At 33.6% G+C, this 26213-nt stretch overlaps 1 protein-coding gene and 1 long non-coding RNA gene across 9 annotated transcripts in view; both read right to left on the bottom strand.

Moving 5' to 3' along the window:
- Positions 1 to 26213, bottom strand: part of SYT1 (synaptotagmin 1) — a 587652-nt gene that overhangs the window by 392074 nt on the left and 169365 nt on the right. For 3 of the 8 annotated variants that reach the window (XM_017946030.3, XM_017946032.3, XM_017946031.3), the window contains 3 exons: positions 25128 to 25247; positions 19027 to 19092; positions 7613 to 7673 (listed from right to left, as the gene is read on the bottom strand). The exons of 2 other annotated variants lie outside the window; for them this stretch is intronic. In XM_017946030.3, coding sequence (XP_017801519.2) covers positions 7613 to 7673; positions 19027 to 19092; positions 25128 to 25232 — 232 coding nt within the window. In that variant the 5' untranslated portion in view covers positions 25233 to 25247. The remainder of the gene's footprint in view (positions 1 to 7612; positions 7674 to 19026; positions 19093 to 25127; positions 25248 to 26213) is intronic. 3 more of the 8 variants (XM_017946035.3, XM_017946037.3, XM_017946033.3) reach the window with 2 other exon arrangements.
- LOC116268900 lies at positions 22826 to 25121 on the bottom strand. Its single transcript, XR_004176132.1, has 2 exons — positions 23000 to 25121; positions 22826 to 22886 (listed from the first exon to the last, which is right to left on the bottom strand). It is a non-coding gene; the product is annotated as an uncharacterized LOC116268900 (long non-coding RNA).

Raw genomic sequence — 26213 nt, 5'->3', positions numbered from 1 at the left:
AAATTGAAAGCAGGAAATAGAGCTGTTCAGCCCACCAGAGGCTTCATTCTGTTTGGCACAAAACCAGATTGAAAGTTGACTTAATTTGGGCTGTTTTGCATGGTTAGGTTTGACAAGTGTGTTTGGGTTTCACAAAATACTCAAAGTTCATTTTTGGCCTGAATTTTTTGCAACTTCAACCCAAATTGATAAGATTGTAATCCAAAGCATGGCAGGAGCTCTGGAAATAATATCTATTGCTGTCACCTTCTTTAAGGCTTGTCGCATGGGTGTGTCTTTGTGGAAATAAAAACGTAGAGGTGATATTGCCAAATAATTATATTCAACCCTGAAATACGGCAGCACATATATGTTCTACAATGATTACTACTTGATCTGTGTGGTCTTCAACAAATATCTTCTGAGTCTTTATTTCTAGCCCAGGGCAGTTTGATCCTAGGGGAGGATGTATGCCAGGATAAAGAAGTGGGAAAATTTAAGTGAATCTTTAAAGTTCAGGACCTGTGTCCATGTCCCTATTTCTCTCATCTGCCTTTCTACACCACAGAGCAAAAAAGTGCAGTTGGTATTGATGTTTTGCCTAGAATCCCCTACACCTCTACATTACAAGGTCTCCTTACAAACTAATTGCTTGGCCTCACTTCCATTCATACCATGTTAGTTATTTGTTTCAAAGTTAATGTAAATCTTTTTGGAAAGCTATGGTTTTTATATCTTAGCATTTGAAGAAATTTTTCTCTAAGGAACTCCAAGTAAAGCATCTTAAATATTAAAAAAGAAAAGCCTCTTGGAACTAAGTGACTCTAGAAAACGGCTGTATTTATATTGATATATTTATATTTATATTGATGGGCTACTTTTAATATTTAAACGGCATTGAAATACACACCTTCAAATTCCAATTCCACAGTTCCCCATGACTATTTTTCTGCTCAATATAGAGAGCAGAATTTAAAGTCAACTGTAGAAGTTCAATACCCATAAAGACTATTTTTGCACAATGGACATTTGAAAAAAATAGATAGGTATGAGCTGTATGATTTTGATAAGGGAAAACTACCTTTCATCAAAATCTATGACATTAGGCTCTTCTTGACATTTCAACAAATTAAAAGAAACATTTTTGAAAAAGCATGTCTATTTTGTAAGCTGGGGGAGAATCTCACAGTGGGACAAACTAACTGGCCTGTTGTGGCAGGAAGGTTTTCCCACCATTTTGATCTATGATCCCAAAGCACACTGCGTCAAGGCAATGTATAGTAAAACTCATGTAATGTGTATTTCCAACCTATCCCTGATAATTTTAAGGTTTTATTCAGGTTTCATAGACATATGAGTGCAGATTCAGTAGGCCATATAAATACATCTTAGGACTCTAAATGGTGATCAAGTTGGAAAATGCGATTAGTTTAAGCTAATGGATTATGCGAGGGAAACCAACCAAACCAAAAGCAACTGGATAATCATCATCATAACAAAGAAGTGAAAATCTGTCTCACCTTTCCACATTCTGTTTTTTTAAGCATCTTTTATGTGCCAGACATTGTATTAGCTATGTTACCAATATTATTTCATTTATTTCTAATTAGGCATTAATTATTAATTATTCCTATTTATAAATTGAATATTCGATTAAGTATAATTCACAATATTTACTGCAAGATAATGCCATTTTGCTCATAGCCTTTGCTCACTGACTCTGCTCTCTCTCTCCCCAGATGATGACATGGCCTCCATGTCACTGAGTTTGTTTTTTTTTTTTTTTTTTGAGAACCAAGAAATGTGATACTTAATGTTAATCAGATTCACAAAGACTGGAAGTTTAAGATTTTCTGAAATCATGCTGTACCTCTGGCATATAAAAGTTCAGTGTTGCAGAAATAATTAAGGTTTATAGGTTTGCTTACATGTCCAGTTCATAGGCGGTTGTGAGTCCCCTCAAGAACTCTGGGGATCAAGGGAAGATACTCTGATATATGCTACTATCCTATGTGGTGTTTACCTTGCTTCTGGTAAAATGTATTCTTTGCTAATTAAATTGGGAGCATAATTTTGCCGTGTTTGGGTGAGAGTGTTTGTGAGCATGTGCGCAAACGTGTGGTCTCTGCATTTGTGTGGGTGGATGATATGTGGGTATTTAGACTGTGTGTGCATGTCTTTGTGTGGGTACATGTGTATTTGTGTTTGTGTATGATCCTGCATGTAGGTATATATTTGTGTGGTCTTTTCTGTCTGACTCATAATTCAATTCATTTATATCTTTTTCCCATATTGTGAATAATTACTTTGTTCTCTTGTAATTTTTGTCACTCTATCTAGGGCACTAAATTTCCTCTCCCCTTCTCCCTGTAATTTTTAATCTTTTAAAATTTGCTGCTCATTACCAATTAAGCCATAAGATAGTGAAAAGAAGGAAAACTTCAAACCAATTCACACAGTATCTTCTGTGCACATAAGTGCACAAAAAATAATGATAAAATGAGAAATTGTATCATTTTGACTTTCCTATAGACCTCAAAATAGTGGGAGCACATTTTGGTCAGATTTGATTAAGAATTTGAGAAGTGATTATGATGGATTTCAAGACAATATAATAAATACTCAAAATCATCCTCGACTTTTTTTTTTCACGCTCAAGATCTGTTTTGTTTTCCTGTTTATCATCTTGCCTGCAGTGACTGCTAACTATTGTCACTGGGATAGATTGTTTTTCAGTAGAGAGGAAGAAAATGAGAATATCAGCTTTACTTGATATTCAAATGTATGGCCAGATTTGAGATTATGCAGACAAGAAAGCATCCTCTGATACGCATGGCACCTTTGTGCCTCTCCCCTCCCCTCCTCTTTTTTGGGACAGAGTCTGGCTCCATCACCCAGGCTGGAGTGCAGTGGCACACTAAAGGCTCACTGCAGCCTATATCCTTCACCTCCTGGACTCAAGCGACCCTCCCACCTCACTAGTATCTGGAACTACAGGTGTGTGTTACAATGCCGGCCATTTTTGTTGTTGTTTGTTTTTACTTTTTGTGAGGATGGGTTTTCACCATGTTACCCAGGCTGATCTCAAACTCCTGGTCTGAAGCGATTCACTCACCTCAGCCTCCCAAAGTGTGGGATTACAGGCACAAGCCACTATGCTGGTCACCCTTGAGTTTCTAATTGGATTGTGTGAAGAATGGTAGAGTGGCAGCATGCAACCCCTAAGAGCCCTAGAAATGAGAAAGAAAGGTTTCCTTGTCTTTCTTTCCTTTTTTTTTAGGCCTAAAGAGTGGGGCTGAGGGAATAAAAGAGAAAAACTAAACCAATGCTACAGAGTACTGGAGCAGGAGAGAGAAGAGTAGATGGTGTGTGTGTGTGTGTGTGTGTGTGCGCGCGCGTGTGTGTGTGTGTTTGGGGTGCAGAATAGTTAGTTGTTATTAGAAGTGCTGGCATAAATTAGCATAATCTGTTTCATAGACCAAAGAGAAAAATCATACCCCCCACCCCACACACACACACTTTTATGGTAGGGTTTACTTTATTCAGGAATATTTTAATATGGTAATATGTAGGTGGTGGGTAAAATCCCTTAGTCTTCTCATTTCACATATTATATTATAAAAACACATAAAAGAGTTTGTTTATAAAATTCATTAGCTAAGGAGTAAGCAAAAGTTTTATCTTCACGTATATAAAAGTGGAAATATTTTAGTAACAAGAAAAATAAACTTCGAAATTAGTGGAAAGAGAAACATTTAAAAACTGATTTCTAGTCTTCTACAAACGATTTACCCCATCTCCACTGTGAATTATCCCTCTGAAATATTCACATTCTCAAAATAAATTTCTTTGCTGAAAGTAAACAATAGGTATTATGTGAAATACTATGTGATAAATGAAATCATTACATTCTTATTCACATCTTGGGCCAAGCTTTCTTCTTTCTTTCCTTCCTCACTCCCTCTTTCCTTCCTCCTTTAGTCTTTTCTTCCCTGTCTCTCTCATTCCTACATTCCCTGCCTTCTTCACTCCCTTTCTTTGTTCCTCATTTCTTTAAACATTCTCTGAGTGTCGCACTCAGTACTAGCAGAAGGTCTGGTGCTGTTGCATGGCTGAATAGATTCATCTACTGTGCACTAAGCTTTGTGCTCTGAGTGATGGACTGTTCTCCAGAATGGTAGGGATGAGGAGGAGGCTCTTTTTGCTCATATCCAGTAGAGAAGATGGATACTGAAGTAGAGGCATGTCCTAGGTGCTTTGAGAATACAGAAGAGAGGGAGAAATTAACCTCATCCGGGAGGAGTTAGGTCAGGAAAAGTGAGGTCAGAGTCCTGGGTCAAAACTCTGGTATCTGAAAGTAATGATATTTTTTGGAAGGGTGAGTGGGTTTGCTTTGGTGTTCCCATGGGGGATAGAGGAGGGTAGTGTACCTGTTACTGTATTTGTTTTATTATTTTTCCCTATTGAGTTCAACAACCTTTTTTACTTATTTTCTTTACCCAATTCCCATTTCACAGGCCTAAATTATTTCAGAGAATTTGATGCCATTGAGTTTTGGAAATACTGGTGATGAGGCAGAAATGTACTTATTACCCATTATAATATTATCTTATTTGTAATTCTATAAGGTTCTCCTTCCCCCTCCACCACTTATGTGTATAAATGAACATTATGCTTTGGTTTACAAGCAGACATAGGGACAGACTGCACAGTGGAATATCTTTGAAAGGCAGAGATGCCACGGGCTGGGATCCTGGGAGGAGACAGCAGGAAACAGCAGCTATGTAAGTATTTCCTACATAGTTTTCAGGGGCAGAGCAGTTGGGTTTCAAAAACATTATTATACTTTTGCTACAGGCAACTGTTGTCTGGGTAAACATAATCCCACAAGCTCTTCAAGGGCATCGACAGGCAAGTTCTCCAGCTGCCTTCTCCCCTGATAAAATAAACTAGTAATGGTAGAAATGAAGCCATTTTGCAAATGATGCTAACTTAACAAAAGGTCATATTTCAGCACAAGGAAATTCATACTCCATTTCTGATCTAAAGCCTCAAGATGGTCTCACAAACATTAAGGCGAACTGCAAAATATAGCTATCAGTTTTGTGAGGTTAAAGGAGGTGGCATATGTGAAACTGCGAAGTGCTCTGCAAACCCAAATGATATTACTCTCATTTTTAGTAAGTAGAAGTCAACCACAATTAGAAAGATAGAAGTAATCACTCTGGTCTTGGACAAGTCACTTAACTTCTCAGAGTCTTTGTTTCTTTATCTGTAAATGGTTTAATGATACTACCTTACAGAGTTGTCAATATTATAGATAACATGATAGTTGCCAAGCACAGAACTTGGCAGATGGTAGGCATTCGATAAATGGTAGTTGTTTTTACTAAGATTATAAAAGACATTTCTAACCATTCACCATTTTAGAAAAATCTCACAGAAGAGATTCTTTTAAATTGTACTAACAAAATAAGTACTTGCAATCCAGGCCATCTCGCGTTCCATGTGTTCAAAAATATCAGAAAACACCTGTGACTTTATATTTCAAGTTTCAGTCACCATGGGGAATTTTTAAGAATGAAGTTTAAACTTTTAAAGAATAAGAAGTGCATTGGAATGTCTGAAAGAATAAAAGAAGCAGTAGAAGAAAAAAGAATAACAGAGAAAACACAACCCTTTTATGGCAACAGCCCAGGACAAGTGGATGATTTTCAGAATGATAATAAGCACTCACCACCCCATGGCTCAGGGCTGCTCTAACTTCATGCACAGTGGGGAACCTTCTAGGCTTTTCACTATCAAATTGTACATGCAAGTTATTTGTAACAGAACATTGAAAAGTCAATGAAGGCAAACCTGGTAGGCAGCTACTGTCAGAAAACATCTGAATCAATAGGACACTCTCAGAATTGTCTTTCCCAAGCAAAACACAAAACTGTATTAACCAAAAGCATGACAGCACTGTGAAATTTCCTCACTGCAGTAACTTAAAGCTACATAGACCTAGGGAAGCTGGCTTTAGTGCCTCACCCAACAGGTCAGAAAATAACAACAAAATGTCATTATGGATCATGTTATTGAGCAGTACTTGAGGGAAATGATAACTCTGATCAACATGCAAAGTCATAAACTTAAAATCTTTAATCATGTATACAATGCAAGAACATTAAAATAAACTAGCATAGGCTCATACAAGGATTCTCTTTTTTAAAAAAATCTTTTTCTTCTCCTACTATTGTTCTATTACTAAGCCTTCTGCAGAATGGTAGATTAAGCAGAAAAAAATAACAAGAATGAAAACATTAAAACATTTGTTTTCCACTGCTAAGAGACAAACTTCAAACACTTTAATTTAACCTTCATGATCTCATTACAGCTTCAACTTTAACCAATTGTCCTATGTGCTTAACTAAATTCTTTACTAATTAAAATGGAAAACCAGCATGGAAGGAAGTCATGTAAGGCCAAGATGGAATGCCCTTTCATTTGCCAAGCTTTTCAGGCACTATTAAGCTATGTCTACCTGCTGGCTTCCAAAGCACTTCTAATCTTCATACTATGATGTTTTAGTTAGTTAAAAATGCCCATCCATTCCAGTATAATATAAATTACTCCAGGGTGGAGACTGTCCCATTCATTTTTGTGGCCCAGAAGTGTGAGGTGACAGAGCAGCAGCCGTGTATCTAGAAGTCCTGTTCTCAGATGCTGACTCTGCCAGTTATTAACTGAGAAAGTCATTTAACCTTTCTGATCCTCTGCTTCCCCATTTGTAAAATGGTGATGACATCTACTTTTCAGTGTAAGGATTAGTGGATTAGAGAATAATGTTTGTGTATCAGAGGATATATACCTATGTGTAACTGAGTGTGTCTCTTGCATTGATAAATGCCAGCTAAAAAATTATTGGTGAGCACATAAGGAAAGCTGTTGAAAATACTAAAAACTATAGATTATTTCCTTCTTATTGACTTAACACTGAAACACCAATTCTTGAACAAGAATATTCCAGAACACACCGATTAGAAGTTACATGGTAGTATTAGAAAACTTGACAGCTATAAATTTGCATTCTTATTTAGAATCAATGTTCCCCTCCCTATTATTCTATTTAATTTTAGAGAAATGGCAGTTTAAAAATACCCCTAGCTTCACGAATCTTCTGAAGAACAGTCAATGTATCAAAACAGATAATCAAATGAAGACAGGCTAATTCCAGCCTGAGTAGTTAAAATGTGGCATATTTATAACTCATAAATCCTAAATTATCTTAAACTCATCTATTTCTTTTGCTGATTGCCTAAACTGAACTAGTTTTCCATGATTAATTTTAGGACTTATGATATAAAAAGAGAGATGTTCTAAAAATCATGAACTCATTGCATTTTTATATTTACATCTTATCTTTCCATTAAAGAATTGGCAAAAAGATTCCATTTTGGACAACTACATTATTCAATAAATCATCAGATAAATGGATAAACAAAATGTGATAGATATGTACAATGGAATATTATTCAGCCTTAAAAAGGAAGAAAATTTTAACATGTGCTATAAGAAGGATAAACCTTGACAATATATGAAGTGAAATAACTTAGTTACAAAAGGAAAAATACTGTATAATTCCACTTACATGAGGTAGTTAGAATAGTCAGGTTCATCAAGACTGAAGGTAAAATAGTGGCTTCCAGGGTCTGTGAGGAAGGGGAATGGAGAGTTATTGTTTGATATGTATGGAATTTCACTTTGGGAAGATGAAAAAATTCTGAAGGTGGATGATGCTGATGATCGAATAACAGTGTGAATGTACTTAATACCACTGAGCTGTATACTTTCCAATGTAAGTTAAAATGGTAAATTTGATGTTATATATATTTTACCACAATTTTAAAAAAGGGCTAAAGATACAGCTCTTGAAAATAAAGGCTTTTTGTTACAGGGACGTAGGTTTTTTTCAGGGACATGGATAACTTTTATGAAAAAAAATAAGGGAACAGAGAACTTTTAGTAAAGTTACTGCTATGATAGAGCTGGGTAAAAAAGTTGTCACTTTGGTTCAACCAGCATTGAGCACCTTCACTGTGTCAGGTTCTGAGATATGAGGATGCTCTGCCTGCCACACTTGTGGAGCTTACTCTCTTACGCAAAGAGAAATTCATCAGATATTATTTCAGTTTAAGTCCATGAAACAATTTGCATAATGTCTAGGAGTACAGGTTTTAGCATTACACAGACTTTGGTTTGCATCTGGCTCAAAATCTATAAGCTATGCTGTTTTGAACAAGTTGGTTTGCCTTTCAGAATCTGTCTTCTCATTTATGAAATACAGATATGAATATGCACTTCACAGGAATGAAATGACATGGGAAGCATGCAGCAGGGAGTAAGTGTTCAGTTACCAGCATCCACTGTTTCCATAAGCCCTGGGGTCAGAGGGATGGGCTGTCTGGGGCTGTCTGACAGTAGCCTGGTATAACTGGGTACAAAGATCTGGCCTGGCCTTATCAAGCCACTTTCATAATTGTTGATGCCAGCACGCAACAAGTACAGCATTTGTTTGATCACTGTGCATGGAGTTATTACTGAAAACGTTTTAGTTATATTTATATTCAGAGTTAAGATAAAAAATTGAAAATTAAAAATTTGATTATTTTCTTGTTTCGGGTGGCCAGGTGTAAGGAATGGTATAGCTAATACAAATAACAATTTCCTTCATATAGAGGTAAATCTTAAAATTTACTTTATGAATGGATGGTTTTACATTTGAGGTATTGAAAAGAATGAAAATTAAAATGTAGGTAAACAATATTATATAATCATGTATTTTACACTGACTTTTACATTTTAGAAAACATGAAAGCAGTTCTCTCTAGCCTGTTACATTTTGATATGGTTTGGTTGTGTCCCCACCCAAATCTCATCTTGAATTGTAGCTCCCATAATTCCCACCTGTTGTGGGAGAGACCCAATGGGAGGTCACTGAATTATAGGGGCAGGCCTTTCCTGTGCTATTCTCGTGATAGTGAATAAGTCTCATGAGATCTGATGGTTTTATAAAAAGGAGTTCCTCTGCACATGCTCCCTTGCCTGCCACCACATAAGACATGCCTTTGCCCCCCATTCACCTTCTGGCATGATTGTGAGGCCTCCCCAGCTATATGGAACTGTGAGTCAGTTAAACCTCTTTCCTTTATAAATTACCCAGTGTTGCATATGTCTTTATTAGCAGTGTGAGAACAGACATACACATCTCATTAACAAAGCTTCTATCATAAGCTTTGCAAGACCCATTGGGAAAATGTGTATGTATTAAAAATAAAGAAACTATAGGCTTCTAAGTATAGTATTGAAGAAAATGTACCACTTCAAGGGCAGTGCAGGGGATGCTGCATTTAAGGCTGAAGTCCCACCTATCTCAGTTCCTGTATCCAAATATCTTCACTCATACTATCTATACATTTATCACTCCAGGACCCCACACTGTCAAAAATTCCTTAAGTTATATGTTTATTTAAATTAACAATTGTGGGGTGGGGGTGGGAAGCAGAAGGGAGATGCAGGATGCAGGGCTGGTGTGAACACTTTGGCCCAGTTACTTTTTCCTTAGACATTTCCCCATACCAGCTGTACTGAGTCATTTTGATCAAGAGACAAGTTGGGTTAGAAAATTGGAAGCCAAAACCACTTTAAAGAAAAGGCAGCTAGAGAATATCAGATGGGAAGCAGAATTACCTCAGGAAGAAAACAAAGGTGAGAAAGAGAGAGAAGCCTGTGTGAAAAGCCAGCTTTAGTTATTTTTCACATTTTGGGCAGGGTCACCTGAGTATCAGGAAAAATGGAGAAACTTGTTTTTCCTTGTGTCCCTCTCACTCACACGGTCGCCGTAACCAATGCTAAAAATATTGTCATTTGGCGTAAGCTGTGGGTTTTGACAGGTTTGTTTGTGTGGCCACTCTGGATAAATAGCCATCTTATAAAATGGAAAGAAAACATCTTAAAAGGAATTTTGTTATATGACTCATTCATAAGTTGGGGACTGCCTGTATTGCTTCCATTCTTTTAGCCGTCTCAATGACAAATCTGGCTTTGCCTTTCAAAAAAACACACTAATAATTGTTCAATTCTTAAAATGGGAACAATGGATATATCCATAAGTATACAATTATTCAAACCCATTTTTTTTCTGGAATTATGTTACTAGGAATAATGCAAATAATTATTTTGTTGCATTTTGTAATAAAATGGTATTTATTATAAAGATTGTGACATATGTAATGCTCATGAGCTTGTCCAACCTGCCTTATTTTGTTGTTGTTGTTGTTGTTGTTGTTATTTTGTTTTGTTTCAGGCTTTTAGCAGCCTGAAGCCATAATTTTTGGTTTCTGTGTCTAATGGTAAGCCAAAAGGAAGGATGAGGAAGGCGCTACCAGAAACAGAAACTGAGAACCCATAACTGTACTCTCTCCCTTGGACATCCCTGCATGGTGAGTCTAAGACATAGAGGGTATTAAGAAAACCTCGTCTAAAATTAGAAAAAAATCTTTCAAAGTACAAAAGAGAAAGAACATCTAAGACTAACCTTCATAGCTCAAATAGTATATGCCTGATAAAAATATATAATGTCCTAGGAGATGTTATAGCAAATTGTGCCAATGCCACATGCAAATATAAAACGGATAAGCAAAAATGCTGAGCAACTTGCAAAACTATTGCTAAGAATTATTTCTTACAATATATTTCAGACTATTGAAAAATCATATAATATCACTTTGGGGGGTCATATGAGTTAGAAACCAATGTATTTTGAGCATTTGTTTAGAGGCATTCTCCTTAGTCTGAAACATTTTGTACAAATTCATAAACATAGGCTTTGCCAGGATCCCTTTGAAAATAGAAAACAAAAACAATCACAGGATTAAGCAATTCATATTAACCATAAGAACAGGGGACATAAATTGCTCAAATGTACAATGGAGCATATGCTGAACCAGATTTTTCATCTTTCAGAACAGAAAAGAACTAAAATTGTTAGTATTTGTAATGATTCAATTCCAAGGAAAGGAGGAAAATGCTAAGATATTTATTATGAATTATTTTCTGCTGAAACAGGAATAGTTATTATTAAGACTGGGATATACTCATCTTTAGAGGCATAACAAGATTTTACATGGAAAGAAGAAGTGGTGTTAGGACTGATAGCCCATGTCAGTATTGTAAAGGGATTTTTATGGTGTCAGCAAAAGAGTGACTCAAACAGCAAAGCCACTTAAAATGGTGAATATGAAAATTTTCATCTGAAGATAATTAATTGAGGTTTTAAAATGAGGAGAAACAGTATTCTGTATCATGAGGGAAAAATGCAGCAAAATAAGCATCTTTGTCAACTGAGATTTCTTTGGTAAAAGAATAATGCTGCGATTTCAATTTCAGACGTCACATACAAAATTTTACTATTTTTTAAAATAAGAGTTGCCAAGTAATGGCATCCTACTAACCTTAACTTTAAAATGGTGCATGTAATAACAATGTGTGGGATGCAATTTATTTCTGGACATCTACTCAGCCTACAGTTTGGTTAGGTCTATTTTCTCTGGAGAAAATGGGTCCCTTTGTTATTCCAAAGAAAATAATTTCATGGTAAGATACAAAGCATTTTTGCTACCCTTCACACCATGATGCACACTGATTCAGCCTACTTCTAGGGCTATGAAGACTCTCAAGCCTTACTCTTGACCTTTCTGAAAGGGAGTCATGCTATTGAGATTGTCTAATTTCTGTATTTGCTTTAAGAAGGAAGAGGCCTTCAAGGAGAGGGTTCATGGTGGACTCCTCCCAAAGCAAGTCTGCATCCTACTCTATCAAATCCATATTTCATCTTGTGTTCAAGATTTCCAACCAGACTTTTCTCCTTTTCTTTCTTCCTTCACACTTTCCCTTACTCTTTATTCCATCTAGACTTCTATATACAGTTATGAATCACTCAATGACAGGGGTATATCCTGAGAAATGTATCATTAGGCAGTCTTGTTGTTGTTGAACACCATAGTGTGTACTTATACTAACCTAGATGGTACAGTCTACCTCACACCTAGGCTGTATGGTTTAGCCTGTTGTTCCTGGGCTACAAACCTGTACATGTCACTGTACTGAATACTGTAGACAACTGTAACACAGTGGTATCTGTGTATTTAAACAGAAAAGGTACAGTAAAAATCTGATGTTATAATCTTAAGGGTCACTGCTGTATATGCAGTCCATCACTGACTAAAACGTTGTTAGGTGGTACACGACTACGTTTTATAATTTAAAAGATGTTAATTTATAATAAATAAATTTGAAATAAAAGAATGCCCCTTTGATATTACTAAGATGTTTTAAATAACAAATATAACAACATTAATTTTAACTCATGTTACTATATTAATTTCTGTAATAAGCAGTTAATAAACATGTCATTACTCTCATATGAAACCTATAAAATAGGATTCATTTTCATTTTTATAGAAGAGGACATTGAGGCAGCTTATTTTGTCTTCCTGCAGACACGCAGGTAATAAATGGCAGAAACAGCACTTGAATACAGTTTTTTATTCAGTGCAAACATTCTTAATTACAAAGGAGAATAATGCAACCCAAAGCAATACCCTGGTATAGACAAGTAAATAAATCATAATGTTATAGCAGATCAAAACTAATAATTCATATAGCTAAATCATTTGGTTTCAAGTCTTATTAACTTTGAACTTTACATGATTTTTTTTTAATGAAAAATGCTGGTTAAATAATTTTCACTTTATCTCTTTTAACTAGACAACTTACATATCTGAGTGATGAAAGATAATGTTTTTCAGAATAAAATAAAGACTAATATCAATGAGAGCTTCCAAATCAAAAATTAATGAGAAGTTTTAGAAACAATGGACTGAATTCTATCAACTAATTATAATAGCTAACTTGAATACAGTAACTACTATCAACAAGACACTGTTATATAAACAAAGACATTGCCTATATTGGACTCATTTGAATATCACAATTACTCAGTGGAGAAATCAAAACACACAGAGGTCTAAAAAATTGTCCTATATCCCATAGTTACTAGGTGGTGGAGTTGGCATTTGAATATAGAGAATTTCCAAAGCCAGTACTATGCTACAATAAGATTATAAAAGCCTCCTTTGTTAGTGTATCAAAAAATACTATAAATGGTCAAACATGGTTTAGCTTTATCACGAATAATGATGATTGTGGGAAACCCATTTTACTCAATATCCAAGGAAAGTGACAAAACACTGAATCATTTGACAAATAAAAACATAATTTAATCTGATTATGGTTAATCAGATGAGTAGCTTGAAAAGAAAATCTATGACTTATAGTCAATATAACTTTTATTCTCTTTATGAAGCAAACTTTCTTATATTTGTAATTATTCCGAATACAAACTACTTGATGACAGAGACTATGCTTTATTTATTCCTATATCTAAAACACCTGGAACTATGTATACGTGGGTAATCAATAGCAGCCTGTTGAATAAAGAATGAAGGATAAATAAAGGAATGAATTTCCAAAGTGGTACCAAAGTTTTTAAAGAAAATAAGTCCCGATAATGTAGTATACATAAAAACCTAAGTAAATATGGTGAATATCCACTGTATTGTTATTTACAAACAAAATAAATATTGTTTTTCTCTTTTAGGTGAATTTTTATACTTATGGCTGTAATTCATTTTGATTTTGGTTCTACTCTTCCTATCAAAAGATTGCTGTCTTTAATAATTAAATTCTCCTACCATGGGTTATTTTTAGCATCTGAAGGACAAATATGCATGATTCAATCTCTTATTTATTGATGATAAGTAGTAAAGTAAAGTAACGTGTGCACATTAAGTATTTTGCATAGACATTCATATAGGAAGGTGAAATATGCCTTACTTTCACTGGTTGTCCCTGTTTAGTTGAGTCCTAACTTGAAAAGGAGAAATCAGAGAGACCTGAGTCTATGGCAACTCTGTTGCATACTAAGTAAGCTAACTTTATAAACCTTTGAATCCGCATTTTCATCATCTGTAAAACCGTTAAAACATCAGAAGGGTTCTTTGAATAATTAAATGAAATTTAGTTCAATGCCTACTAAACACCTGACACAAAACGAAAGCCCAGTAAATGCTTCCTTTCCTTTCCCAACTCCCTTCCTTCCATATATGAGCTCTCTTAGACTTATGTGTGGGAACACGGATCAGGATTAAAGATAAATTATAAATTCAAGAAAAAGGGAATTTTTTTTCTGTATGATCATTATTGCCTAAAGCAAAAATCAACCAACAACTTTGGTTTTTTCAGAAACATGCCTTTATAAAATGACACATGGTACTCCAAAAACAAGGCAAATGTTCACAAAAAGAACTTCTTTTCATAATAATAATCTTTTATGTAATAATACTTATTGTTTATTTAAAAATAAGTGTTGTTTATTTATTATATATAAATTTTAATTATTTTTAACTAAAAATATATATTTTATTAGTGATATCTAATATGTTTAATAATTTTGTCAATATTATAAAATAATTTTAATTAACATTAATATGCATTATTTTACACATAAGAATTTATATAATATATATAAGAATTTTAACTTAAATACCACTGTAAAGATCTTCATATATTTAATCTGATCTCAGAGAATCTTGGGAAGTATGTTGGGCAGACATTTTTCATTACCCAGATGAGAAAAGAGAGACTCATTGAGATAACTGTTTAAGTGTTGCTGATGGCAGATTGCATGCATGTATTATTATTACATATTATTATTATCTAGTAGTTTTTTAACTGTGTAATCTTGAATGTCCTCACCTTCTCCTATGGATTCTCTGCTCATGAAAACTTAATGTGCATATGCTATTTTTCTTTACTACTTATCATTAATAAATATTAGATGGAGTTGGATTAAGTCAAGACTCAGATTACCTCTCTCTTTATACATATATAGTAGAGATGTATATAAATATAAATGAATACCTATATAAATGAGCTCTCTTTATACATACATAGTTGAGATACATATATATTTATTTATTTATAAAGGTTATACAGTGGAGATATATAACCTTTATAAACATCGTTCTAATAAACTATATCAAAATACAATTTTAGACTACTAGAGATTAGACAAACAATAATTTACATAAATTTTCACTAGTGTTTTGGTTGAAAAAAGATTAAATTTGGAGAAGAAGTTTTTTTAACAGTTCTGACACACACATTTTTTAATAACGACACTTTCAGTTAATATGGTAGATAGAAAAAAATGGTGGGTGGTTAATTGGCACAGATTTTTTTTTTCAGTTCTATCACTAGATATAAGAGCTTAGGCAAATGGCTTGACCTCTCAGCCCATATATAAATGAGAATATTAGAGGAGGTAACCTCTATAAAATGAAAGTATTAGAATAGGTGACCTCTACATTTTCTCCTAGCTTTATGCCACTATTACACACACTCACAGGCTTATGGTTTTTTATTGCAGGACTTTATTACTTCTAATAGGGAAATATTGACTAAGTAAAACTTGTCAGGAGCATTTGTAGGTAACATTTGGGGTATTTGCAAATAATATTTATTCTCTAATGAGTCACAAGATGTTTTATTGGTTAAAATCTGCTTTCCATTAGAATCACTCTTACTGAAAACTTCTTGCTGTATTTGGTTTTTCAGGAAAGGAGGGTTGTTAATAATCGTCACATTTTGAGTGAGTGTCTCAACTCCCAGTTGTATTAAAGAGGCTTAGGAAATCTAGGATAATATGAATAGTTTCTAAAAGGATGTCTGAGCATCTGAATGAGTTTTTAAACACACCCTCTTTATTATTAGCATCCAGTATGATCAGAGTTTATAAGGAGCAGACTATGACGTTCTTGAAAGTACTACTGAGCTTCAGCAATCAAAAGAAAGATGACTATAGTTGACACTTGAACAACAAGGGTTTGAACTACGCAGGTCCACTTATCCACAGGTTTTCTTCTGCCTCTGCCACTGCTGAGACAGTAAAACCAACCCCTCCTCTTCCTTCTCCTCAGCCTAGTTAATGTGAAGAGGAGGATGGAGACCTTTATGATGATCTACTTCCGCTTAATGAATAGTAAATACGTTTTCTCTTCCTTATGATTTTCTTAGTAACATTTTCTTCACTTTTCCTACTTTATTGTTAGGAATAGACTATATAATACACATAATATGAAAAATATGAGTTAATCAACTATTTATGTTATTGATAACATCCAGTCAACAGTACACTATTAGTAGTTACGTTTTGGGCGAGTTAAAAGTTAGGCGTGGAATTTTAGGACTGCGTGGGAGTTGGTGTTCAAGTGTCAACTGTGTTTTAGCATACATTTTCCAATGGTCTTTTATTCTTATATTCTTATAAGAATGCATCTTATATTTTTATCTTTTATCTTATATTTCTTTCTTAAGCACAAAAACCTTTTGTGAGCAATAAATGCAATGTGCTGTAAATGTCTTCAGTAATATTATAGTAATATTTTAATCAATTATCAACTTGTTCTTAACCTATGAATTTAAAAGCAAAATTGTAAGAGGTTTGTAGAGCTTTCCTGTGCTAAAAAGCTTTCATTTATAAAGTTTTGATTCAAATACAATTCATAAAACTCATTCATGGGCTAGCAACACATGCACAGTCTATAGATAAAATGTCACTATATTATCTATTATATTCATCTGATATCATGTTTTATTCCATTTATTGTCTAACACTAACTCATGAGCTCTTTAGTGGCTAAGACATATTAAGAACTCTCATGTTTTGATAATGTCATTTAAGTCAGAGTATTCCTCTTCACAATATCTGATAAAATTTTTAAACATTTTATACTTTTTATTACATGGGCTTGAATTGAGTCATTTTCCTTTGCATGTAATTTGTGAGTGATTTAGCATATAATTATTAAATAATAAGCAATTAAAATATGAGATGAAAACTGCTCCAAACCACATAAAAATGCATAAAAAGAGGCATAATTTCTTCTTTGGAAACATGTATGTTATTTTTTCTAAGATTACTCCAAATGAACAGGAGATCTCATTACTTGAATGAGATCTCTCCTAGGTATGCTAGGCTAAATCCTATTTCAATACAATTATGAAAATTACAGTTCCAGTCAAATAACTTATATAGGTCACAACTGAACAATAGACCAAATAACTTGTACATAAGTCAGAGCAGAAAATGAGTCATTGATGGCTTTTCACATGAAATTATACTCAGAGGGCTGAGAAATTGTGAGGGAACGAAGTAGATATCACTTGTTTCTTGTACAAAGAGCTTAAAAAAATATGTCTGGTCTTCTCAGTTTAAAAAAATTCAACCATTTTTCAATGAGTATTGCACAGAATCAAAATTATGTTTCAAAACAGAATTATATATATAAAAACAAAACTTTAAGACAGTCTAATATTTTAGGTGTTTAAAAATGTTTGTTTTGGCTGAATGATTTCATTGTCTATGTTGGGTATTAAGATGATAAAAAAATTCTATGTTAAAAAGAATTTTCTCACTTATTTCATATCTTGTAACTCACTCAGATTTTCAGAATTTCAAAAATTGTTATATATGACAGAAAAATCTGATTCTTAAATTATCCTTGTACCCAGAACTAGGTAAACATGCTCACAACCTGCTCTGAAAACTCAAAATAGACTTTCATACATTTAGAGTTAATTTTTTAAATCAAAGAGCAGTTTTTAAAAGTGTAAAAATTTTGAATTATAAATTTTATAGATTTCTGACTTAAAATATATAGCCATTCATAACTACAACAAAAAGTAAGTGGCAGAGTGCTTTGTGTGAAGTTGTAACATACATAATCTTCAGACAAACAGGTAAAAGAAACAGGTGTTCTCTCTGCCTCTCTCATATCTCAAATACAAATAAAATATATTTCAGAAAAACTTCATCTATAACATCATGATGATGATTAATTATATCCAACCATTCAAAGTTAAGATGTAATTTATGCATCAAAGTTCTTTGGGGGCTAAAAAATTTTATTATGTAAGAATAATTTGTATACATCCTATAAAAATTATTTAGAAATTTTCACTTTTTATATATCAAACTTATATTTTTTTCATTGAACTTGACTCTAGTTTGATATGTATTAAGATACACATTTTTCATTTTGTTAATTTATTATACTGTTTTACTCTAATATTTGTTTGAAACTTTTGAAACACTGAATTTGAAACTGCATTTCAAACTCAATGGTATTAAATGTGATACAACATGGGTCATAAACATGGGTTTTGCTTTTCTGTCTTTATGTTATTGTTCTTCATATTCACATATTCAAAATTTATAATTGCCTGCATCTTGAAATTTTTATTTTGTCACCAATTTTACCATGAGGATTGACATCAACATGTACTTAACTTTGCTTAGTGAAAACGTATTTAGGGAAACTATTATTATCATCAAACAATAGCAAGGAAATACATTTCTAGGAAATACATTTTTAGTTAAGTTGTGAGATTAGAAACAAATGTACTAATGATAATATCGTGTAGATTTTAAGCCTGAAGATAGCTGCCATTTTTTAATAATTCCAATTTAGTGATTATAAATAAACCAAGCACATCAATAGTATTTAACATTTTGTTCAAAATAAGTAAAAACTTTTTATCACATATGGAGAAAATGAGGTACTTTGATTACATCTAGCTTATTACTGTTTTCTTCTTTAGAATTTAAGATGATACTATGCTAGTCAAAAGATATGATGGAGTCATCATAAACATTTTCTGCTCCATAAATGTGTCATAAAGATTACTTTGCCCTCTTATCTAAGCAGATTATAGGACAAATGATTTTCAGTTTACTCCAGTAAATTGAAAGAGATGGCTCAACTTGCTTACTCTGCTAATTTATTATCTTAGAAAATGGAAAAGTTAGTGTTTCTATAAAAGACATTTGTAAGCTCTAATTTTACAGATTTATTATCATCATTGTGTCATTAAAGTACTTACTGTTCTATTAGGAATTCTGGAGTATGTTTTTCTTTGTTTTCTTTCTTTCAGAATTATTTTGTTTTTCTAAAAGGAAAACAATATATACAGTGGTTACTTGACTACACATAGTTCAGAATCATTTCAGATTGTTATAAATACGTTAATTTTATTATTTAATAGTTCTACTTAAAATTTTACTACATATTCCAATAAAAATAATGTCATATATCCATATTTAGTATCTGTAGTATAATATAGATAGTTTAGATTTTAAAGCTGTTTGATGAGCTAGAGATCAAGAGTCTGTGGATAGTTTATATACTGATTTTGTGTAAAGTCAATTATGCTTTCTATAGTGTTTTAATTTGAAATTAGAATAACACTAATCTAGGCAGACATTATTAGAGAATATTACATTCATTAAGAAATAAATCACATGATTCTTAATTAAATTTCTGGTGCTGTCTCAAGTACCAATATGATTATTATAAATCAAGCTTCTACAGCCCCATGTTACTTTTAAATTTTATATTTTTCACTGATGTTAGAAACACTTCAACATGTTACACATATTTGCCTATTTTCAGAAGCTAATCAATGCCTTGATATAACCTACTAACTATTCTAGTACATAGGATAAACATACATGTATTTAAATATACATGTTTATATACATGTTAATAGATATGTGTGTACACAAACACACATAAATATGTATATATTAAAAGCCCATCAGGAATTAGGAGAAAAATAATTGCACATCATTGCATAAAAAAGATCAACTTCCAGTTTAAAAGAGTAAAAAAATTAAATCCTTCTCAAGAGGCAACATTGCTTTAATGTAATAAAGATATCAGGAATTTCTGATTTTGTTTGACATGTTAACAACTCATAAATGAAAATTTCCATCGTGCTAGAGACAAGTACCTTTTTATATAAGTTCTCATTATTTTCAGTCTTCAAAAAATTTAGGTATCATGAAAATGAGGAAAGAATAAAATAGGTCTTATAATGGGTATCTTACTCTGTTTTTAAGAGTTCTCATGGCATCTATTTTCAACAGAATTACAAAAATATTTTAACGTCAGCAGCTCTAGCTACTGGGTCACATAGGTAACTCAGCATAAAATATCTAAAGTGACAGCTGTATTTCCAAAGCCGCATTTACTGCATCTGTTCAACAGTTAAACCTCCAAGATATGCTTTTCCTTTATTCCTGCTTGAAACTCAACTGTTTCCTGTAAAATCCATTAGGAAGAGCAATGTTAAAATGCACTTAGGTTTGCCTGACTGCCTCTAAAACCATGACTTAGAGCCACAATCAATTTTAGATATGCTTTGTATAGTTTAAGTATACTGACACTTCTTTTTTGTTAAAACAAAAAGTACAGCAAGATTCAGTGGACATACACATGAAGGTAAGAGTGACACAGAGCTCTTTACAAGAAATATGGGACAAAAACCTGCTAAAGAAGACAAAGACATCCTATTAAAAAATAAGAGAAGAGTTGACATTATATACATTGTGCATTATTACTTACCAAGGGCCAGGCTTCCCAAAGGGAAGGATTAAACAGTGTTTGTGACTTATGAGCCATCTGCAGGGATTTGATTTCACTTTGGTTTTGCATGCATATCTATCACAAGGATGAATGGGCAAACTTGTTCTACTGTAGGGGACAAACAACTATTTTATTCTTAATCTATGCTCTGCATATGGATGTGCACAGCATTTTTCTGGTAGCTAATTTCTGTCTCTTGCATGTATAAATGCCTTGTCTTTATTTTAGAGGAAAAAGTGAACATAGCACAGGATTATTTTGCACCTTCCATCGTCTATCTGACTTTTCAGTAACGTAATTGGTATTAACTGACTCAGATAATTTTCTCGTATCAAGGCTTGATACTTTTATGTTTTTGTACAATACTTTTAAAAGAACATTAATCTGTTTAGGCAGGGTTGTGTGTTTTTCACAAAATATTATATACATTCATAGTTGATAAAGCTGATGACTTTTTAGTGTTTTTTTAAATCCAATTTTAGAATCGGGCTTGATATGGAGAAAAGAATATCTGAGATTTAGGGATTATTATTGCTTTGATAGTGGCTAAAAAGCAAACTGCTCATACCGTGCAGACCTAACCATAATCTACTTACAGAATTAAGCAAAACACTGCGTGCTTTAGGCATTAGAAATTCACAAATAATTTTTGTGGCATTTTTGGGGAGGAAGACAACTATTTATATTCATTTTAATGTTGGACATTTAAAAATGCATAGTTGTATGTTTTTTAAAAGAGAATTTACTTTCAAGAATGACAAATAACTCATATTTACATTCAGGTTTTGTTTTTAAATATATCAAGCATTTCTTTTGAGGAGAATATTGATTTTAGTTGAGGCTTCAGTAGCATAGCGCTGAGCTAAATATTTATTTAGGATTGGTTTTAAAGAGGGCACTGTGAATCCTTGTTCCATGGCTACTTATAAACACTATCCCTTTAACCCATGATGCACTAGAATGGCAGCAGAATCCTGATCCTAAGGTTTAAATTTCAAAACTGTAAAATATTAATAAACTCAGAGTTTTCTGTCTTGGACCCTCTCCCATTAAAATGCCAAAATTGTGGTTAGAAAATAGTTACAAGGTTGATGTGCACAGATATCCTTAACACAGATATCACTAATCCTAAGGGATTTTGTTACATATCTTTTGGCTTAAATTCTTATTATTGGAATAGCAGTCAGCAAGCAGGGATTATTTTTAAAAGGACACTCTCCGGATCATTACTGTGAATGTCAGCATTTCAACACAAAAGTAAAGCACTGTATGGCAACTAAATTCACTGCATGATTCTAGATTAGATCCTAGACCAGTGGGAAATAAAACAATTAGCCGTTAAGAACATTATTAGGACAGTAGATGAAATTTTAATGTAAATTGTGATTTAGATAATGGTAATATATTGAAGATAAATTGCCTCTATTGGACAACTATATATATATATTTTTCATATATTCATAGAGAGAGAGAAGACAGAGAAAAAATGGTATATGACAAAAGGTAAATAATAACTAAGTCAAGGTAGAGGGCATGTGAGAAACTGTACTATACCTGCAGCTTTTTGTGAGTATTTAAAATTACAGAGAAATAAACATTACCAAAAAAAGACCATACAACTATCCTTTAAAAATGTTAAACAAAAATAAAATGCTACTTTCGTTATTAATACTGTATTACATGAAACTGTGGTTATTTTCTTTTGTTCATTAAGCACAACATTATCTAATTGTGTCTATAGCTATAAAAGACAATAATGTTTATCTGGATAACTACTGAAGAGTATTAGGCAGTGAAAGAAAAAGAATTCATCAAGTAATAGAGTAGACAAAGAAGTGTTCTATGATTACAGGTAACCACTAGAAGTACCTGTGGGGTTGCTGGGAGAAACAGGATAGAAGGCAATGGTACAGAATATGAACTTTCTTGGAAATGAAGGTAGAAGGTCAAAAGATTGTACCTCATATTTAAGGCAGAAGAATTTTTCTATTTTTTGTGTTTTGTTGTCTAACCATTGACAACCATTTAAGAGGAATAAGTCTACAAGTCTGCTCTCATTATAATAGAACAAATGTTTACCAACAAAGATTTTAAAAAGGGAGGGGGGCAGGGATGAAGGAACTACTCATCTTTCTGTTGTGGCACTTTATTATACAAGTCAACAAATATGAAAACATCTGTTGGCAGCCAAAGTTACAATAATCACACACTGGGTTCAACCATGTTTAACATTTCATTATACTCAAAATAATTACTTTAGAAACGGGGGATAACAATGAGGCAGGATGGCACTAAGTCAGGAGAGCCAGTATGTACCTTGAAAAAAAAAAAAAGGATGGGAATTAATTAAATGAGAAGCATGGGGAAGCTAATTGGGACTGAATGAAGATAAGGGCACTATCAAAGCGTGAAGAATCAAAACTATTTACCAAAATGTATAGCAAAAAGTCACATTGAGCACATCTAACTGAACTCTGCAGAAATGTGAATATCAGGAGCAGACTTGTGCCTGGGGGGGCTTCGGTTGGCCCCCAGCCCCTAGAATGGTACGTGTCACATAAATAAATGTTTGTTCAATGAGTAAAGTTACATAATGACAGAAGTAAAATTCTGTATCTTATAATCCTATTCCCGACTGCCTCTATTCAGTCCATAACCTTAGGCAAATCACTTCATCTATTTTGACCTTGATTTCATTAGCTATGAAATGAGAGAGTGGGAAAAGTTGATTCTCCAAGGTGACTTCCAGCTCTAAATATTTCTGTATACAGGTTTGTTTATTAAAATGGGCCATTGTGAACACTCTCATGAAAGAGAATAGCCTGATATGAGTTATATAAAGAGAAATGAGAAAAATAGAAAAGATGAATAAAGGATCAATGCACTGATTCAAATAATGAAAAGTAAGTACTACTGAAAGGGACTTTAATATAAAAGAGAGAATGCAAAAGGTAATTTATGGTTTTTGTATGCATGAAGTGACATTCACATGTACTATTGATACAGGTATGCAGATGTAGAAATCTTTATCTTTTCTTTTTATTACAGTCAGAGTGACTCTACACACTTCCTGCTTCCAAGTTTAGCATCCCCAAGTGAAGAGAAATGAAGAGTGTTCAAAATGAAGAGTGTTTTGAGCATCAAAAGATGCTATAAAATGGTAGAAGTTTATGTAAACATTCTTTTACTACAGGGTCATAGAATTGAGACTACCATTGTAGAGAAGAGAAGGCTGAAGAAATTCTCAGCATCTATATTTAATTCCATGAAGAGCTAATTCAATACCCATCTGGCAATTACTGACACCTCCATGAAGCTTTCCATACCAACAGTGGCTTCCTAAGTATTTCCTTTCCTACAAGCTTTTCAGGTACTTACATTCTGTGACACAAAATTCAGCACTTACTTACACATGATCTCTCTATTTTCCCAGTTTCATCAATGCTGGTTTTGTCTTGACAACTAGAGGAGGCCATGCACTATATATTTGTGCTTCCCTGTAATAAGCTGGTACTAAAAATGAGTAGATGCTAGATAAACTCTCATCAATGAATAGAAATGAGCAGAAAATACTCTGAGCTTAAAAACTGGACAGGAATGTTGATTGGCAGCTGCCAAAGATGACTTCTCAGCCATGAAGACTGGACAGTGATCCTGGGACTTCTGTGATGCCTCTACCTTGTTTTTTGTTTGTTTGCTTCGTTTTCTCATTGGCATATACTCCTAGGTGTTCTTGGAAAGAGAGGCCAGGGCACTTATCATATGAGGTTCAAAGTTGTACAGTTCTTTAATAAGAAAGGTCTATTTAAAAAGCGTTAAAAGCATCTGAAGCTATGGCCTCAAGTCTCCTTGCCAGTTGAATCAGCAGGGGTGAGCAGGGGTCATTTTCTCAGCTGTATCAAAACAGAGCAGAATGTCTCTTATGATTCTATGTACAAATCAAGACCACCATGACAATATTCCTATAAGACAGCTGGCAGGGCAGTGATGGCAGAAATGGTGGCTTTGTGGGCAGGAAGTGGTGGGTAAACGAAGGGGGCTACAGAAGAGTAGGAAGGCATGAGGGAAAGATAATGCGAAGGAATTGTTTCATTTCCAGAAGGTATTAGTATCTACACAGATTCTGATGCTACAACAGAGTCTGGAGAATGTTGAGATAAAACAGATACATAATTGTGGCCTTTGTAGAAAGGAGAAGTCAACCAAAAATCTTTACAAAGTGCTCTAATGTAGCTGCCTAAACTCTGCACATTTCCTAAGAGGATGGAGGATGTTGGTTAAATGACAAACAATGAACATAAATGGACTCAGCTTTCCCAACTTTTGGGGAAGTGAGGTAGAGAGAATGGGATAGCAATTCTCTATACATGCTTAAGGCTGAAGAAGAGAAAATTCTGTATTTAAACCTTGGTTTGCTCCATATTCAAACCTAGCAGTGTGTCATTGAACAAGTAAGTGGTATGTTGGGGTTCAGCATGAGATTTTTATAGTTCTGAGCTGACTAGCGGCTCATCTTTAGGTGCTTTGCTATATTCTGAGTTTAGTTCAGCACCATACCTTGTGATGACAATGGTGGGAAAGTGCCAAGCTGGAAATGCAAGACCAGCAAGGACAAAAATTACAGTCTAGACGAAGTGGTGTTTGGTTTCCATTGTTGGGCATCTATGTGGAGAATAACTGTAGAAATAAAATAGGAAATAATCAACTTCTCATGCAAAATTACTCTAAAGATCCATTTTTTAAAATCCCTATCTAAGACACCAACTTACAGGTATATCAAAAGGCCATATGTCAATTAAAAATAGAATAAAACTTTTTTTAAAAGTGTCAGATTATAAACAACAATACAGCTTGGTTCACATGTATCCTGGACCTTTATATTCACATGAAAATTCCCTCTTCAGAGATTCACTGGAGGAGGCTATAGGCCCATTTATGGAGAAGCCAGATAGTTTGAAAAATTTTAACTGGCTATTTAATAAGCTGCATTCAGCAGATTGCATATGTTTATCACATTCAGCTTCACAAGGAAATGGTGCAGTAGGCATTAATTATCTCTATTACATATGAGCAAACTCAGTTCATAACTTCTTTGGAGTTAATAAGTAGTAGAGCTAGGATCTAAATTCAATTCTGTCTGTATCAGAATCCTCTTTTTCTCTTGCAAAAAAGTCTCTGTGATGTTGGAATGGACTTTGAGAGGGTAGCAAATGTATTTTTTTAGACATTCATTGCTACCTATTAGGTATATTACCTTCATATTAATATAAGTTTTTTTCATTTAATTTCTTCATCTGTAAAAAGGGGAGAAAGCAGCATTTACCCAAAGGAAAGACACTAGATCTACTAATTTATTGAGTATCTTAGATTTCTGAAAATCATTTATCTAATCTTAGAGGAACAAAAGCCTTAAAACAAAAGGGCTTTCCAAAGAATTTTGAAGATAAAACATCTTTAAATTGATCAGTTTTCCTGGGACTTTTGCCTGAACAGCATGATATTTATATTTTAAAAATTCAAAATCAACAGGACAGCTTCCTCTACATGTGATGATTTAATATTGTGGAGCTTCCTCTACATGTGATGATTTAATATTGTGGGCTTGCCTTCAGGATAAATTTATGAGAAGTACAAAACATTTGT

Source organism: Papio anubis, chromosome 9 (assembly GCF_008728515.1).
Source record: "Papio anubis isolate 15944 chromosome 9, Panubis1.0, whole genome shotgun sequence".
Taxonomy (NCBI): Eukaryota; Metazoa; Chordata; class Mammalia; order Primates; family Cercopithecidae; genus Papio; species Papio anubis.
Note: the sequence above shows the minus strand (reverse complement) of the source record. Positions and strands in the feature narration are given on the sequence as shown.